Source organism: Mus pahari, chromosome X (assembly GCF_900095145.1).
Source record: "Mus pahari chromosome X, PAHARI_EIJ_v1.1, whole genome shotgun sequence".
In the NCBI taxonomy this organism is placed as follows: Eukaryota; Metazoa; Chordata; class Mammalia; order Rodentia; family Muridae; genus Mus; species Mus pahari.
The window spans coordinates 10,702,587-10,721,123 of NC_034613.1; the positions used below are offsets into that span (position 1 = coordinate 10,702,587).

At 33.1% G+C, this 18,537-nt stretch overlaps 1 protein-coding gene across 15 annotated transcripts in view; it reads left to right on the plus strand.

Moving 5' to 3' along the window:
• The window catches only part of Kdm6a (lysine demethylase 6A), a 101,182-nt gene that overhangs the window by 36,223 nt on the left and 46,422 nt on the right, over window positions 1–18,537 (plus strand). For all 15 annotated transcript variants that reach the window (XM_021187498.1, XM_021187501.2, XM_021187495.2 and 12 more), the window contains exons 5-9: window positions 1,814–1,872; window positions 8,684–8,804; window positions 13,079–13,133; window positions 15,863–15,897; window positions 18,371–18,464. In XM_021187498.1, coding sequence (XP_021043157.1) covers window positions 1,814–1,872; window positions 8,684–8,804; window positions 13,079–13,133; window positions 15,863–15,897; window positions 18,371–18,464 — 364 coding nt within the window. The remainder of the gene's footprint in view (window positions 1–1,813; window positions 1,873–8,683; window positions 8,805–13,078; window positions 13,134–15,862; window positions 15,898–18,370; window positions 18,465–18,537) is intronic.

An 18,537-nucleotide genomic window follows, 5' to 3' on the forward strand; every position in this document is an offset into this window, starting at 1 on the left:
GAGAGAGAGAATGAGAATATAAAGAAATTGGGAGAATGTAAGATGTGTTCTAGAAGTAGAAATGTACTTCAGTAAACCTTTTCCACCTGCGCGCGCGCACAGAGAGAGAGAGAGAGAGAGAGAGAGAGAGAGAGAGAGAGAGAGAGAGAGAGAGAGAGAAAGAGAGGAGAGATTGTTATTTGTTATGATTCAATCTGTGTTTCCTTCTTCAGAGAAAGTAGTTGTTTTTCAAGTCTTGACTTTATAGGTAATATATTTCATGACTCAATTTCTCTTGTGTTTGGAGTATTTATACCTTTCCTCCTTTGTCATATATTTCATGTTTTATTTGAGAGTTGGGGAAATACATTTTAGTTCAGTCAGTTTTGCACAGCCTCATTAGTATTGTTCAGATTCTTTCAGAGGATGGAATAGGAAATGAATGATTTTGATTAAAAAACAGTTCTAACTAAATTAAAGAAAATTAAATATCAATTTTCAAAATGGATGTTGAGACCTTCTTAACTCTTCAATTTTGTGAATCCCTTAGTCACATATAATGTTCTCATTTAGAAAATTGGGGGTAATGAGGATATAATGAAACTAAATTACCACATTATTAGATTTTACAATGTACTTAAATGTTTTGCAATGTTTTTAGAAGTCACATAGAATTCAAAAGAAAGTACAGTTAAGTCCTAGCAAAAATTTTATTATTAAAAAATCATGTGCAAAATATAGTCAATGTTTGATAACTATTGTGGCCTATGTGCCCTGGTTCCCTTATACCTAGGGCAAGATGACTTGGAGGAATGTTCTACACTGTTGCCAGAGATCCCCAACAAGATTGAGTCCCAGTTCCAACAGCCACAATCAGCTCCATAAAGCACCCATTAATGGTCTCCCTTCTTTGTTTCCTGACCTTTTCACTTTCTTACAAGTGTTTAGCTAGGTTAACTGACCACATAAGCTACTAACTAGCACTGATACCTTTAGCTAAGTTTATACTGCATGGGCAATGCAGCTCTTTAACTTTATGTTCAGTATGACTGAAGGAAAAGGTTAAAATTCAACAAAAATTCATAAGAAAAGTCTACAACGAATTTTACCATTAAAAAAAGAATTATGTATCAAAACAACACCTACTGAATTATATTTAGGGGTTTAGCCATTAGTGAATATTCCTTTTATAGTTTCAAAAACAAGGGCTACACTTATTATTACTCATTTTATCTTCATCTTACCCCTAAATAGGAACTAGCCTTTAGGTTTTTATTGTTGTTTTTGTTTCTTTTAGTTTTATGGAGATAGGGACTTGTTTTTATTCAAGATAAATTCTTGAATTAGAAGCAATACTCCTCCATCAGCTTCCCATGTACTAGATGACATGTACCACCACACTTGACCATATTTAATTTGTAAAAAGGACAAATGTTTGAGCACACATATATAGGGGAATGAGAGGTGGGAGGCACAGAAAGCATAGATACATGTGCCAATAGGAAAAAATAAGATAGCATAATCAAAGCATTTTCTTTATTCTGAAGAAAATATGTTTATTTTAAGTTTGCTGATTGAATTCTGCTAGTTTTTTTCACCCCAGAACAAATTAAAAGAAACCAGAATATATCGCCAAGTTGATTGGATTCCATACCATCTGCTTACTCATAACTGTCATTTTGGTGTTTAAAAAATGTATTTTAAATATATTGTAAGACATGATAGGAATTTTAAGAACGTAAAACATTGTTGAATACTTTATTTTACATCAACAACATACTATACACTACATATAAATGCGTTCCTTAAAAGTTTCTCTTTCCTTCCTTTATAGAATGCTGCCTTTCTATATGGTCTTGGTTTGGTCTACTTCCATTACAATGCATTTCAGTGGTAAGTTAACATGGCATACAGATAATTAATTTTAATTGGTCCAATAAATAGCTTGTTTTAGTTTCTTTGGCTTTTATTTACATTTTTTGTTTGATTGTATGTATGTGTTAATATAAAATGTTATTGTAAGTAAACCTTCAGTTTGCAATCATCTGTTGAGATGATAAGATTCAGAAGTATTGACCCATCTTAAATTATTCTAAATTTTTAAAAAAATTGTTTATGATTTAAGATTTCTGGTCAAAGAGGATTAAATAGGGACTATCTATCTTAGAATTTCTCCATTAATTATTGATGACTGGCTCCTAGGTTATTTGAACTGAAGAATGAGTTTGATTAAACTGTGTAGTCCTGGCTAACCCAAAATTTATTAAGAAGATCATGCTAATATGATCAAGGTGATCTTTCTGATCTTTCTGTTTCTACCTTTACAATGCTGGCTTTACAGACATACATCACCAGACCTTCCTTTACATTAACCCTAAATTATATTTGTGTCTTAGTTGGGTTTTTATGCTGTAATAAGATAGGATGACCAAGTCAATTTAAAGAAGAGTTTATTGGGGTCTTAACAGTTTCAGAGAGTGAGTCTATTACCATCACAGTGAAGAAAGGAGTACCATGCAGGCAGACACAGTACTAGAGCAGTTGCTGAGAACTTACATCCTAATCCACAGGTGGGAGGCACACTTACAAGGCCTAGTCCAACCCTCCCCAACAGTCCTATCAACTGTTGACCAAACATTCAAATCTATGAGCTATGGAAGTCATTCTCATTTGAGCCACCACACCAGTCTTTCTTTAGTATTCATTATATATTTGAAACCAAAGATTTTTAAGTCTATTAATTTTTAAGAAGAATCCTATTTGTGGAATTAAAAAATGTAAATGTTTAGAACTAGAGAAATAATCTTAGAGGTGATTTATACTTTTCTTTTTAATGTTTTAGGTAGAGAAACAAAGATGTGTTATATATATTTAGCTTGATATTATGTAATTGTTGGTGCTAGAAGCAAGGTTAATCTCCAAGCATACTTTTTTTTCCTGTTGTACTGTGTTTTTAAATTAGTAGGTGCAACTAACTGTTCAACCCTGGCTTGCCTGGAACTCACCAAGTCTGTCTGCCTCTGCCCCTCTGCCCCCTGCCCCCTGCTCCCTGCCCCCCTGCTCCCTGCCCCCCTGCTCCTCTGCCTCTGTGGAGATTAAAGGCATCCAGCCTTTCCTGTTTGTTTGTTACTGTTTTTTTTTTTATGATAAATTATCACTGTGTAATGCAGACTATTTTTAAACTCACAGCAGTCTACCTGCAAGTACAGTTTTTTTAGGATTCATTTCTACAGCACAGAGTCCTATGTGTTCGTAGGGAGGGGTGAAGGAATTTCTGAACTTCTGTACAGTCGTTGCATTGAGTACAGTTAGGAAAAATGTTGGTTTTAGCAATGGTTTTAAAGCTTTTGGATAGCAAAAAACTGGAGAAAAAAGTTAAACCTAATGCAGTTTTGATACCATGATCCCGAGGCTTGTCTGACATGGAGTGATAAAAACTACATGTATTAACATGTAGTTTTTGAGCTATTATACAAACATGCTATTACTTCAAAATTTTATTACCAACAGTTGATGCTAATATATGCTGAGTTTATTAAATAATTTATACTCCTATTTTTTGGGAGGGGGGCATCTAGAAAATGTAACTAAGTCAGGTCTGACGGACAAAAAGATTACCGGAGAGAATTTGGAAGGGTTTTGATTAAACGTCACAGGAATTAAGGATAAATATTTAAATCTTGCAGTAAGGGAGTTGAAAATGTGTTCAACTTAATAGAGTGCTAGTCAAAGATTTTCTAAAAAGGGCTAGAGAGAGGTGATTCACAGGCAAAAGTTAGGTCTGTGTAATGTGTTCTTTCTAAGTTATTTTCTGCCCCCTCTAATTCAACCTCAAATGATCCTTGTAGTCCAGTTCTTGCCTAAGTATTCTTTTTGAGCTAGTTAAACTAGCACTTTTAGCATCCCCTAAAGGGACCAGAAGCAGGTTTTACCACTCTATTTTGTTCATGGTCCTTCCTGTTTGATCTGTTTTTTTTTTCCCCCCTTTCCTTTTCCATCCTTAAATTTTACTTATCTACCTGGCTCTTTGTATTTCATCACCTCTTTCTAATTTTCTCTTAAAAAGAGCCTATTGGAGAAGGGACTGAAGGAGCGGAGGGGGTTTGCAGGAGAGGAGTGGGTAGGTGGGGGAGGAGAGGAGTGGGTAGGTGGGGGAGTACCCTCATAGAGGCATGGGAGGGGGATCGGATAGGGGGTTTCCGAAGGGGAGACCTGGAAAGGGGAAAACATTTGAAATGTAAATAAAGAAAATATCCAATTAAAAAAAGAACCTGTAAGTTTCTGAATGGACATGTATAGGAATACTTATGTGTTGTATATATGTATTTCATTACTAATTTAGTAATTAGTAATTTATTATTAATTTAGACTATTCTTTAATTTTGATGAAATAATATATAATCATTTCCTTGACCCTTTATCCATTCTTGAGGAAACTCTCTGAACGTTATTGGCTCCAGAGATTTCAGGATTGGTTACTTCTCTTTACAAATGTGTCAAAATGTGAAAAGATGATTTTTTTAAAAGTGTTATTTGCTATAAATCTAAATGATATTCTCTCTCTCTTCTTTCTTTTATTCTTTCTTTCTTTCTTTCTTTCTTTCTTTCTTTCTTTCTTTCTTTCTTTCTTTCTTTCTTTCTTTCTATGATTTTCTAGAAATCTGTTTAAAGGTGACCATTATTTTAAAGCATGCTAAGTGATGTGTGTTTTGGAATTAGTGCTATTGAGGAGTTAGGTTCATATAACTTTTAAAAAGATAGATGTTTGTTTGTTTGTTTGTTTGTTTAATGTATATGAGTGCACTGTCATTTCTCTTCAGACACACCAGAAGAGGGCATCAGATCACATTGCAAATGGTTTTGAGCCACCATGTGGTTGCTGGGAATTGAACTCAAGACCTCTGGAAGAGCAATTAGTGATCTTAACTACTGAGCCATCTCTCCAGCCATATAATTTTATGTAACAATTCTTAAACCAGAAATTCTATATAAATAATCTGGTGATATAAAAAGTTGTTTCTAGACTATCAAAAAAATTAGCAACAGTACTAGACACAGCAATATGTTCCTTTAAATTTTTTTTCCCAGTGGAGCATATTCTTTGCCTATTTGAAAACTGAAACTTTCTAGGCATTGCATTATCAAAATATTTTATACAGTTTTTAGTAGCTGTTCATCGTGCTTTAAAATTCTGTCAGGATAAAATATTTGTTAGCGACGTCTAGTCTATACTACAGAGACCATATTCTGCTTTCATGTATTTTTGAGAGATAGGAATGTAGTAAGATAATAACCAAAATTTAAATGTAATCTTTAGTGGTATTCCTATCCCCCCCAACCCCCAGTTCTATTTTCCTGAGATGTGGAAACTGAAGTATCACATGAAAAAAAAACATCAAAAGTTTAGATAGAAATACAAACTTGGTTAAATAAATGTATTGTATATTAGGTGACGAGTTTTGATCAATAAAGAGATTAGACTGTAGAGTTTTTCCTTCTCGACAAATAACCCTGTCTGTTTAAGTGATGGTATAGATTGACATCTGCTAATTTGTTGTTTTGCTGATGGTAATGATTTAGAGAGAAAAGAATGATGCAGACCCGAAGAAATAAAAACTTAGAAAAACTGGGGACAATACATCATAGATAGAAAATAAAATGATTGGATTATAGATTGGACCTCATCACTGTATTTAATACTAAGTAAGAAATAGGTGATACTGAATTTGCATGGTGAGTTTTGATTATAATAGTGGATTTAGAAGGAAGCTGAAAAAATGAAGATATTCTAGATCAGGAGAATATAGTTTAAAGAAGCAGTGAAGGCAAGAATACCAGTATTTGCAGACAGAAATTTTTGAGGTAAGCCATTTCACATTTGAGGTAAGCTGAAGATGAATAGTAACAGCCAACTGAGAGTGGAGCTGACTGGCAACTGTACATAGATGTTAAGTGTAACAAAGAGATATGATTATTAAGTTATTAGTGTCATACAAACTACCTGTTTGAGGAAGTGAGTGTAAGCCAAAATACAAAATCTTTTAAGGAATTTTTATCAGTAATCTAGTAATAAATTTCTGAAAGTTGTTTCTATAACATTATAGCACCAAAGGTTTTGTGTGTGTGTGTCCCTGTGGGTACGCGCGCATGCGGCTATGCATGTGTGTGCACATGTATGTTTGTCTTTGGCACCTTTAGACCTTAAAGAATGAATATATACCGAGCCTAATGTGTTTATAGTGTTTCTGATTCTAGGCTAATTGCCTACTCATAGAGATCATGTTTAAAATAAAGCTATGTTTGTACATGTGTAATATTGTGAATCAAGTAGAAGAGATGTCTGTACTGAAGGCTCACATCATAAATATTACATTTAGGGGAAAAAACTAGAATTTTAATTGAGACAAGAAGAAATATTTTTGCAAGTGGATGTTACTGATGTCATGTAATCTTTTTTTTGCCTCATAAACTACTTGTTCTACCTTTTCTTTCCTAACTTCTTTTCTGCGATTCCACTTTTGTTTCATATCTGTGCCTCAGACTTGCCTGAGTTTTTATTGGCACCTATGAACATTGCTTAGTAGTTTTCTGACTCATAAGGACATTGTGAAGCATTAGTCTTGATTTTAATATTTTTTTAGACTGGGTCTCTTGTATCCCAGACTGGCCTTGAACTCACTTGCTAGGTAGCAAGGGATGACCTTGAATTACTATTTTCTCCTGCCCCTATTTCCTCAGTGCTGAGATTAGTCAACCTGCTCAGGCACCTCTTGTTTGTTCAGTGCCCCTGGGGCTGGAACCTAAGGCTTCCCCCATGCTGGCTAAGCACTTTTTCAACTCCCCTACATACATCTCTAGTTCTTGTTATAATTTTTGCTAGCATACCTTAAAAGGTGTAAATCATAAATATTATTGCAGCATGCTATTGTAAAACAATAAACATTAATATAACCATCACTTGACTGAAGACGTAAACATTAGAGCTACCCTAGAAACTTCGGAACATTTTGCATACTGCTCTTTTCTGTGGAGCTCTCTGTCCTACATTCTAACCTTGATGCTTCTACCCACAGATATACAATCTTCCTCTCATTGAGCTTGCATTGATATTGAAACATTTTTGAATAAGAATTTTATCTTACTCCTATTTTTTTCTGTTAGCCCTTTCACCTCTCTCTCTCGTATTATTCATTCCTCAGACCCACTTAAAAATCATCTTAACACATAGATGCCTATTTCTTAAGGAAGAAAGTCAAGTACTGTCATAAGCAGGTATATAGGTCTGATGCTGAACCTTTGTTCTTCCTGCCAAATAAACTACCTGGTAGAAGTCTTTAATATTATAAATAAGCACATATATAAGTAGTCATTTTTTTCAAATATTAGACTAGCCTAAGTATGATCCTTCAGAATAAAACTTCTAAAACACATGAAGTATTCTATGGCATAATATTTTGCCTAAAGAATTAGCTTTTATTTTGGAAAAATCTAAGATTCAAAATACTCACCGTTAATGTTTATAATACTAGTGTTAGCTCATAAAAACCTTTGCAAATAATGTATAATATTGTATTTGATAGAGGTTTTTAAACAATAGGTTTAAAAAACTATCCAATATGATTTCAGTATATTTTTTGTTATTTTATTTTACTGTTTCCTGCTATTAAATTACAAATATTTGCAACATTTTTATTTGGAAACAGGGTCTCAGTAGCCCAGGCTGACCCCAATCTCCTTATCTTCCTGACTTTCTACCTTCTGAGTACTAGATTTACAGCCGTGAATCACCATACTGGGTTTATGAGGTACTAAGGTTTCAACTTAGGGCTTCGTGCATGCTAAGTAAGCACTCTTCCATCTGAACTACATCCTCATGCCAGTACCTTTATAACTTTAAACATTCAAAACATTTGGTCATTGTTTAATATGCCTTTTAAGCATTGGCTACACTAACATGATCAAGTTAAACAATAACAGCATAAGAGTCCATTCAGTAAAAGATTTTCTTCCCTGAGTTTGTTCTACTTGAATCAAACTTTATCTTTTTTTAAAAATAAATAAATATCCAATGAGAGTTTGAGGGAAAGAGATTGACAGGCCAATGAAAATTAACTAAAATAAACTTAGAAATAGATCCACCTGAATGTCTGGATTTCTGTAGAGTTTCCAAGTAAGGATATCTTTTTCTATATAAATAATGTGGTTCCTGGATTATTACTTTAGAAATGAAAACTGACTCCTCACTAATGCCGTATAAAAGATAGAGTGCAGTGGGTTGCGCACGAAAACCTGGAAAAACAAACTGCAATGTTTTAAAAAGACTTATGGCATAAACTAGAAATAAGAATAGTACCTAATCTTTCCCTCTCTTTACAACCTTTCTATGTACTCTTCTCTACCTTTCCCACGCAATTCCAGAAATAGTCAAACTAGTTATTTACACAGAATTTGTCATGATGACTGTTTAAATAATGCGGAGTGAATTTAGTCTTCCCCTTTTATATGAAATTAGACTATTTCCATTTAATATAAAATACCTAAATGCTCCTTTCAGTTTTTAAGTAACACTTGTTTACATTATTTCTTTTTTATACATCTGACATTTAAAAATAGCATTACATAAAATGAATTTTACTATACTACCAAGCAGAAATGTGTGCATGCGTTAAAAAGTTAAGCTGTCTTATCTCTATATTTTTTTCAGGGCTATTAAAGCATTTCAGGAGGTGCTTTATGTTGATCCCAGCTTTTGTCGAGCCAAGGAAATTCATTTACGACTTGGGCTTATGTTTAAAGTGAACACAGACTATGAGTCTAGTTTAAAGGTAGGTTGTTGGGTTTTTTCAAGATACAGTGTCCTATTTCTGTGTTTGTTGTTGCTAAATATTAGCGCATTGAGAAATGTTGAAACTTAAATTGGCATTTTCAAAGAAAATTTATTTAGATGAAGAAACTATTCATCAGTTATGAACTTGAAGAAAAGTTGGGTTTCAAATACAAAGTAGTTTTGAAAGAGAAAGCCATGTGGTAACCACTTATACCATTAAACTTTTAAGTTTTTTGAAATCTGTCAGGAAAGGATATCGGAGCATCTGAGAAATTCTCTGAAGAAATGATTGGCCACTGAAGAGCTACTTAATGTTGTGCGTGTGACCTGGCCATCAAACTTTTTTTTTTTTTTTAAGTGTATGACTATATATATTTATCCACTTCAACCAGCAGGGCATGTCTTGCATTTAAATAATAAAAACAGTATTTACAAGGCATTTAGACTTCTGGTTTGTGAATATAAATATTGTAAGGGAACGATAGTTTTCTGTTAAATATCTTCCCTTTTGTGGCCATTCAATATTTCTCCCAATTTTTCATTTTACACTAAGTTACTTCTACTGTTGTTGCCATTAGTACTAGAATTTTTGTTAAAACTGCACTTCTCTGCATGACAAAAATAAAGAATCTGAAAAGATTATAAGTTCTAGGGACACACTTGTGGTTTTATGAAGGTAATGACTGTAATGGTTGCTAAGTTTTGTTGCATACTATTATGATTCCTATGATTGTGATAAGGGAAGAGAGGGGAGATAAAGAATGACTTCACACTGGGCTATAATTTGAACTGTAAAGCTTTGTTTTTTCTTACAATGGGTGTTTCTTTCCATGAGTATTTCTAATTGTTCTAGATTTTTAAAGTAGAAAATTATGCAAATACTGTTTCTTCTTGAACCATTCATGACTTTATAAGGAAAAAATCTGATGAGAGTTAGCCACCTAAGAACATTAAGACAAATAGATTGTAAAAAATGCAGACCACAGTAGATGATAGTAAGTGCAGTAGAGGAATAGATCCCAGCATATCTTAAGTAGCATGAAGAATGTTATATAATACCTGGAATTTAAGTTTTCCCCAGCTTACTGTTATTTTTAAAATATGCTGTGGTATGCCAATGGCTAATTAGATATGTTACCTTATGTGTTTTAAAATTTCCTCCTGGGTAGCCAGTTTTCATTAGCTATCAGTTTCTTTGTTTTATTATACAAAATAAACTTACTTGAGCAGATCATGATACTGTTAAAACATCCCTCTTTAGTTTCAAAAGGTTTGGTAGTGGTTTAACAAACTTTATTTGGGGTATTTATTGGGGTGGTAATTAAATGTGTCCCAAGTTATGCCTGAATATTAGTAATGGTATGGATAAAAATCTCTGCAAGAAAGCAACATTATTAAGATTTCCCTTTGATTAGGAGGTGTAGTATTTCCAAGCTAAATGGAAATATTTCTGCTGCCCTTTATACTCAACCAAAACATTTCTGTATAGTCAGGGTTAAGGTAAAGGTTAACAAATCTTATCATGTTGATCTTACCAAAAATGCTCTAAGTAAGGGCAGACTTCTTTTTAGGAAAGGCTTTGGTCATTTGTTTAGAACGATAAATAGTATCCGATATTTATTTCATTTCTTCAAACATGGGTGATTTTTCACAATGACAGAGTTTTTAATTTGATTCTTTTCCCTTGCACTGATACTCATTTTTGAAGCCTTCTTATGGAAATTTTTTGATCTCAACATTTTCTGTCAAAGAGCAGCTGTTTTATTATATTACTCTTAAGTGCATAGCATTCAGTAAATGGAGTTAGAAATCAAGAAGTACTTCTCCCTTTGACTGCCTCCAGTTTTTTGACTACTATTTTACCTCTGTCTGGATAAATGCAGAATTTCTATTGCTCTTCTATCACATCAAACTTTTTCGTAGTACAATATGTTGGATTAGATGCTTTTTAGGCTACAGTGTCAGCAAGTAAAAGTATCTTGCATTGAACCCGACAACTTGAGTCAGTTCCTGAGGGCCCACATGGTAGGAGAGAACAGATTGTTGCAGGTTGTCTTCTGACCTCCACACACGTGTGCACATACAAATACAAATAAATTTAATTAAGTACTTTATAGATGAAGTTGTCTTCATCTATAGCTTAGTCGAGTAAATGGATCCGAAGTTTCATTAAAGACGAGTTCTTTTTAGTTCTCAACGCCGTCTTTTGGTGTGTCTGAATACAACTATAGTGTATTCATACATAAAATAAATCTTGTTTTAAAAAAGAAAATAAAAAATTTTACAGTAAACATTATGTGTGTACCAGCTTTATTTTGATATAGCTACAATGTATTCACTGAAAATAGTTTGGAAATGAGGTTGCTTCATTCTGTCATTTGTGTGTGCACATTGAGCACATACTATGTCTAGGTTTTTTTGGGGTGGTGGGGGTGGGGGTGGGAGATGTCAACACAGGGCTTCTTTGTGTTGATTTGGCTATCCTGTCCTACTTGCTCTATAGACCAGGCTAGTCTTGAACTAAGGGGTCCACATGCTTCTGTCTCTGAAAGGTGTGGGCTTCTGCCTCCTAGCTATTAAATTTTTGCAAAATACAGTAACAGTGAATATTGGGAGACTAAATGGAATGGGTACATGGGGTAAGACCGAGTAAGAACAGAAAGATAAATGGGTTCTCAGAGATGAATGGATAGGTAGATACATGACAGTTAATTCAAGGGAAGAAAGGCTTAGCTTTGGTTTATAGGTCGAGTTGATACAGTTCACCATTGCAAAGAAGAAATAGGGAGAGAAACCTGAGATGGCAGAGAGTAGATAGGATGCAGAAACTCACTATTACTCAGATTTCACAGCTTTCCAAACAGTGCCACCTGCTGAGGTCCATATATTCAAACACTTGAGCTTGTGGGGGACATTTTACATCCAAATTATTACAATCAGTTTCATGACTAAAATAAGTGATAAGTAAAACAGCAGGTTTTGAATTTGGAAAGTAGAAATTCTGCTCATGGAGATAAGTGATAAGTATATTGAGTTTGAGTTAACCAAGGGCAGTCAGGTGGTATAGGCCAAAGCCCAGAACCAGAAAAAATAGTTAGAAAGACAATTTGAGTATCAGTAATATACAATGTATTTTGTCTTGTTCTGTTAAAGAAACTTTAAAGAGAGGTAAGGCAGGCATAATTTCAAAGAGAGCTCCCTTTGTTGTCCAGTTATCATAGAGTCAGGTTCTGGTAGCTATTAGAAGACATTAATATGCTGTAATCTTTCCTTGAGCAATCATAACTCTGTAGTTAAAAAGAGGAGATAAGTTTGAGGACTTTAACAGGATGTTAGTCAGATCAGCTTAATCTCATGTGCCCTTGTATAACCAACTTCAGAGATCAAATCTATGTGTCCTTTAAGCCTACATTTCTCTTTTTTTAAATCAATGAATTTTTTTAAAAAAAAGTTATACCCTTAGAAGTCTATAACAGTAAAACTGATTTTCAGCAGCATCAAGCCCTGTTTTTAAGGACCTGGAAAAAAATAAGTTCGTCAGTCTGAACTATTTCTTTTATTTTCATTGTCTTTGCCTCTGTGTGTGTGTGTGTGTGTGTGTGTGTGTGTGTTTGTCTCTGTGTGTGTGTACCTGTTACAGTCTGTTCTCTATTTTCTTTCTTAACAAGTTAAAACAAAATGAAAACCTAGCACACCAACTTCAGTGACCTTCATGTAGTGCTACAGCTGTAGTAGAGACCTGGTGTAGAATAAGAAGCTGCTAATGTTGCTAACGTAACTCTTTTTCTGGTTTTTCAAGACAGGGTTTTTTCTCTGTAAAGTACTTATGTCCTGGCCTCTGCTCCTGAGTGCCGGGAATAAAGGCATGAAGCACCAGCGCCTGGCACTAACATGTAACTCTTAAGAGACTGTGTCTATCTTCATTGAACACAGATAATAGTTTTGGCTATTTACCCATCATGTTTATATGTTCTGAAGTAATGGTCTCTAGAGACAAGCACACAATGTAAAAATCCCAGAGCAGTGGCATTTAACACTATTGGTGCTGTATTAGAATCATATGCAGATTGTTTTTCTGGTTTGAACTCTTTCTTAATCAAAACATCCTGGATTGGGCTTAGAATCCAAATATTGCTCCAAATTGATTATTTACAGGTAAATGGAAAAAAAAAATCAACCCTTATCCATAGGATTTGGAATAGACAGACTCAAAAGTTAGAAATGAAGCACTCTAAATTTTTAATGCATTGACTTCTTTCCTCTTATTTGCAGCATTTTCAGTTAGCTTTGGTTGACTGTAATCCCTGCACTTTGTCCAATGCTGAAAGTAAGTACTAAATACCTTTTGATACATGTGTTCCGATCACTTAAAATCATATTAATAAATTCTGTGTAGTTTATTTCTTCTACAGTTATTGAGTATAACTATGGGTTGATATGGTTACTTTACACATAGAATTTAGGAGATTAAATATTGTGAATAGTCTGTCTGAAAGAGATACGTATTGAAGTAGGCTGAACAAGGTTGATTTTTTTATTTTTTATTTTTTAAATAGCTTACTATTGTAAATGACTTAGAGGGATTGCAAATAGCATTTGTCAGTCATTTAGTAGATATGCAAAGGTTTATGGGGGAGCTCACTGTGCTCTGGTGTTAAAATTATTGAAAATACTTTATTATAATAGTTTCATATGTCAAATGCAAAGTTTGAGGAGACATTTTCCAGTTAATTAAAGAAGAATGCTGTTGTGAAGTATGTTTTGATTCTGTCATTTTATTTTCTTTTTCTATATATATTTCTTTTCCTGTCCATTTAATACACTCTAGGGTAACCAATTTGATAATTGAAGAGTACTTTTTAGAACTTAACAATTTTTTTAAAAAATATTTCTTGAAAAATCAAATAAGAAAAACTGCCTAACATGAACATTTCAAGTTATTCAGTAGATGCTGTGTGTCAGGAAGTAACCATTTTGCTATGAATTGTTTGGGAATTCTTTTCCATTAGTTTGTTCTATTTCCTCTTCTTCCTTCCTCTTCCCTCTTCCTTCCTTCTTAAGGGAAAAGTTGAAAGAGAACAGTTGAAAAATATTGTTGTATTAACCTGAATACAAAAGTTGAAGCATAACGTGTTGGGCTAAAGGGTACAGATTCGATACAGATCCAGCACCTAGCTACTCTGTCATTCTGTCCTCTGACTTAGACAGCAATATAGAAAAATGCTATTGACAGGAAGTTTTGTTGTATTGAAATGCCAAAGGAAAATTTTAGATTGATTAGTGAAAAGTTGCAGAACTTTTAATATGACATGGATTAACAGCATGGGCAAACTGCAATTATAGCTCTATGGTAGAGCATTGTGCTCCCCCAAAAGAAGTCTAAGCATTTCTGTAGGAAAAATGTTTCTAGCAGTATTTAATAAATATAAGTTACTGTTTATAATTTGAAAAACAATATCATGGTGATGTGAGACGTTTTATTACAAGATTGTCTCGGAATACAATAGTCTCCTGGTATTAATTTTGCTAATTCTGAATAAACTGAGTCTCATGTCCTTTTGTGGCAATATTAGTTTATCTCAAATGTAATTTGGTGGTGAATTTTTTTTTTTACGTATTTATTTTGCTCTATTTTAAAGAGGACCTTAAAGAACTTAACTGTGTAGTGTTTTTATAATATAAAGGGCAACATTGGACTTAGTAATTCTTGGAATAATGAGATTCTTTTCATTAGTCCATAAGATTGCCTAGAAGAAATTTAAAGAGTGGCAGTAGAACATCAAATAGTTAATATTTTGTTTTGATTTTCCAATTACTATCACACAACAGTATAGAAAAAAGTTATTTGCAAAAAGTTTTAGTATTTTAGAAGGCTCCATCTCTTCTTGCTATAATAGTCTGTCTCTCACATAACAAGGAAATAATACAACTGGAATTCTCTGTAAGTACTGCACTGTATTAGGCAGAGAGGAGTAGGACCCTTATATATCTTCTCTATAACTTAAAACTTTAATTATTATTTTTGGGTTTTTTTATATTCTAAAGATATTTTAATTTTCACTTATGTGATGTTTAACATAGCGTGATATTTTTGAATTAGTATGTTATTTTAAAATTCATTATATGCTTCCTTACCTTGTGTGATGTTGTTACTCTGGTGTTCAGCTAGAGAGAATAAGCATGAAGAATCACCCACAGAAATGAATAAAATGGTAGCCTTCCAAACCTTGTCCCACGCTGTCAGAGTCATTTCAGAAATTTACATTGATAACAAGTCTCTCTTAAAACTTGATCATAGCTTTGGACCTTGTGGTTTGTTTCATTTTTTTTTAAACAAATATACACAAGCTATATTTATGTAATTTTCAGAGGCTTTGAGAGTGCTTGAAATCAATTTATAAAGTAGAAATCAAAGTAGAGAGAACATGAAACAAAATAAAATTTCAAAAGAGAAGAGGGAAGGGAGTGATGGAGGGGCGAGACAGAGGGACAGAGACGGAAAGAGACAGAGAGACACACACCAGTCTTTATTCTTGGTTTCCTTTCATACATGGGTGATAGAATATCAGTAAGGAGGAGCAATAAAATCCAAAATATTCTTTTTATTAATATATAACACATAATGTAATATAATACATAAACATAAAAATATAAATCTGATAGCTCTTGGTTTAATGTTTTCTGTTAGATACTGACTTTAATACATGTTCGACTTAATTTCAAGTACATTTTGAAATGTAAAATTTTGTAAGATTTCCCTACTTAATGTTGTCATTTTAAACTTTATAAAGTATATACTCATTTGTCATAGCTTTTAACATTAATAATAACACATTTTATTTGATAACTAACAGTAACTAATATGGTTTATTATCCTATTTGTTCTTTTGTATGGCTGTGTATTTTTTATTAAAAGCAAGTAAAAGTTCTCCTATTACTTAAATCTATGTAATATAAGCCATGCTTATATTCTGTAATGTTATATTCTTGCCTAATTTGCCCCAAATCTTGCTGTACTATTAGTGACTTGTTTTTGTTTTCTGTCATTCTTTATAGTTCAGTTTCACATTGCCCACTTATATGAAACCCAGGTAAGTGTTTTAATTTACCCAAGTGAAAAAGAAATATACAGTATTCACTTATAACCATGCAATAATGAAATTAAGTGTATACAGGGAATTTCATACAATTTTGGGTATTGTTACATACATATATACTCATTAAGTTTAGTCAGAATGTTGCTTAATCAGTTGATAGACAAGAAAATTGATATATCCAGAGAAGAATCACTTATAACTTGCCTATAAACTTGATTTGGTATTTCTAGTAGTTGCATTTACTATTTCTTTTGTGGTAGTGAATGCTTTATTTAATCTCTTGTAGATGCTAATTATAATACATTGTTTTTAAATGATTTTTTTTATCAGTCACTCTGTGTGTGTTTGTGTGTGTGTGTGTGTGTGTGTGACTGCATGAGCTTGGTCCTTGGATTTATGGGAAGTTGTGATCCACCTGATATGATGCAGAGAATAGATCCATAGTCCTCCTCAAGAGCAATAGGCACTTAGCCATCTCTCCAAACTTTTATTTATTTTGATTGTTTTGAGAAGGATCTCATAATCCAATGTAGGTTGCCTTCAGCTTACTATCCTTCCACCCGAGCATCCTCAAGCAAGGATTATAGTTATTTTGTCAACTGTCTATTTTCACTTGTGATTGGGGCTGGTTTGCTATGTTCAGTGAACTCCCATCTCAAGGAAGAACTCCATTGCATTTTTTTTTGTTTGTATTTCTTTCTTATTACTAAACCTTTAATGAAGTTATCATTGTTTTGCACATGACATGAGGCAAAAGCCAACTTCATGTTTCTTGATATGATGCAAACATTTCCAAGCATGTCACTGTTTTTGAGACAGGGTTTCTCTGTATAGCCCTGGCTGTCCTCGAACTCACTTTGTAGACCAGGCTGGCCTCAAACTCAGAAATCCGCCTGCCTCTGCCTCCCGAGTGCTGGGATTAAAGGCGTGCGCCACCACGCCCGGCATGTCACTGTTTTTATATTTCTTGTTTTGGGGTTTGTAATAACATTTTTTTCACAGTGTATTGTCTTTCTATGATATGAATCTGATTATATTAGTTAAAATGTAGTTCCTTGTCTCCATTACCTTAGGTTACAACCAGTCATCTTAAACTGACTTAGCAAAGTCTTTGTAAGCACTCTCTGAATTTTCTGCTCAGTCTTTTAGTATTATAAGTATTTGATCATTTTTCTCCAAAATATGTTATCTATATACAACATGGTGTATTTTCTATTTCTGTCTTTGGTCTTCTTAGTACTTTGCAGTCCCAACCATTTCCAGTATGTTAGATGATCAACAATATCTTTTTGGTTGAAGGAATTAGGTTGAGTATGTTAGCCCTTATCCTACTTAACTACTGCCTGTTTAACTTTTGTAGACTAGATAATATTAATTTCTTAGGAATTAGTTGAGTTCATGAACAGAAGTTCAGTTAATAAGTACTGATAATCTTAATGTGCAGTTGTCTAAAATGCTCCCTCCTGATGTATGTATATAAAATAGTTCCTTAGTTATTTCCAATGCTGCTTATTAATTTCATTTGATGCTTAGAATGAGTCAATAGATGGATTAGACATTACCTTTTATATTTAATTTGTAGATGTCAGATAATAGGGTACATGATTTGCCTGTGGCTCATATAGCCAGTTTTGTATTTGTCCTTACAGTTTTTTTTTTTTTTTTTATGATTTATTTGATTCAGGCAGTTAAATGGTATTAGTAATAAGAATAAAAGCCACTGCAACCTATTGTTCTATGAAATGTAATTTAAAGGCAGTGTCTGCAAGCTTTCCACTTTTTGCCATTGAAGTTGTTTTAAACTTTATTATTTTTGTGATACTAGCTTTTGGTATTTTAAAACTTTGCAGACAGTACTATGTATATATGGTTGCATTTAGAAATTTGCCTATGGAATTTGAAAATGCTGTAAGCATTGAATACTATAATTATGGCAGTCTTAATGAATTTAAATTTATAGGTGTTATAAATACTTTGTAATCTTTCATATTCTGGAAAAATTATGTTTATAACAGGATTTTAATTACTTTTTTATCTATGATTTTTATTATAGATTTTTGGAGGGTTCTATATTATGAAGTTTCTTGGGCACTTGCTAAGCAGGCAGATTATACTCTTGGATGGAGACTACTCTGCACTTATTAATATTATTAAATAAAATTGAGGTGATTTACATTATTAAGTGAGTTGAGATGATTTTAGCTATTGAGAGTTGGCAAATACTTAAAAGGTCATATTTTAATGATACATTGTTATAGTGGGTGTTATTACTAGTACATTGGAAATGCCTATTTGAAACTGTCTGGTGTTAAAAAGAAATATCAGTAATAGAATCAGCACTTTCTTACTTTAAGTTAGTTTTTTGTGTTTTTTTAGTGTGCCAAAGCATAATAAATATTATTCTTAATAATAGAATGATTTTTATATTTGTTTTCTTTTTTTCTAAATTTCTTTTTGTGCTCTTTAGAGGAAGTATCATTCTGCAAAAGAAGCTTATGAGCAACTTTTGCAGACAGAAAACGTTTCTGCACAAGTAAAAGCAACTGTTTTGCAACAGTTAGGTATGTAATAAAATGATGTCTTAATGTGTTCTTCTGTATATTATTCATAGTTGGTAAAAATTAATCTGAACCC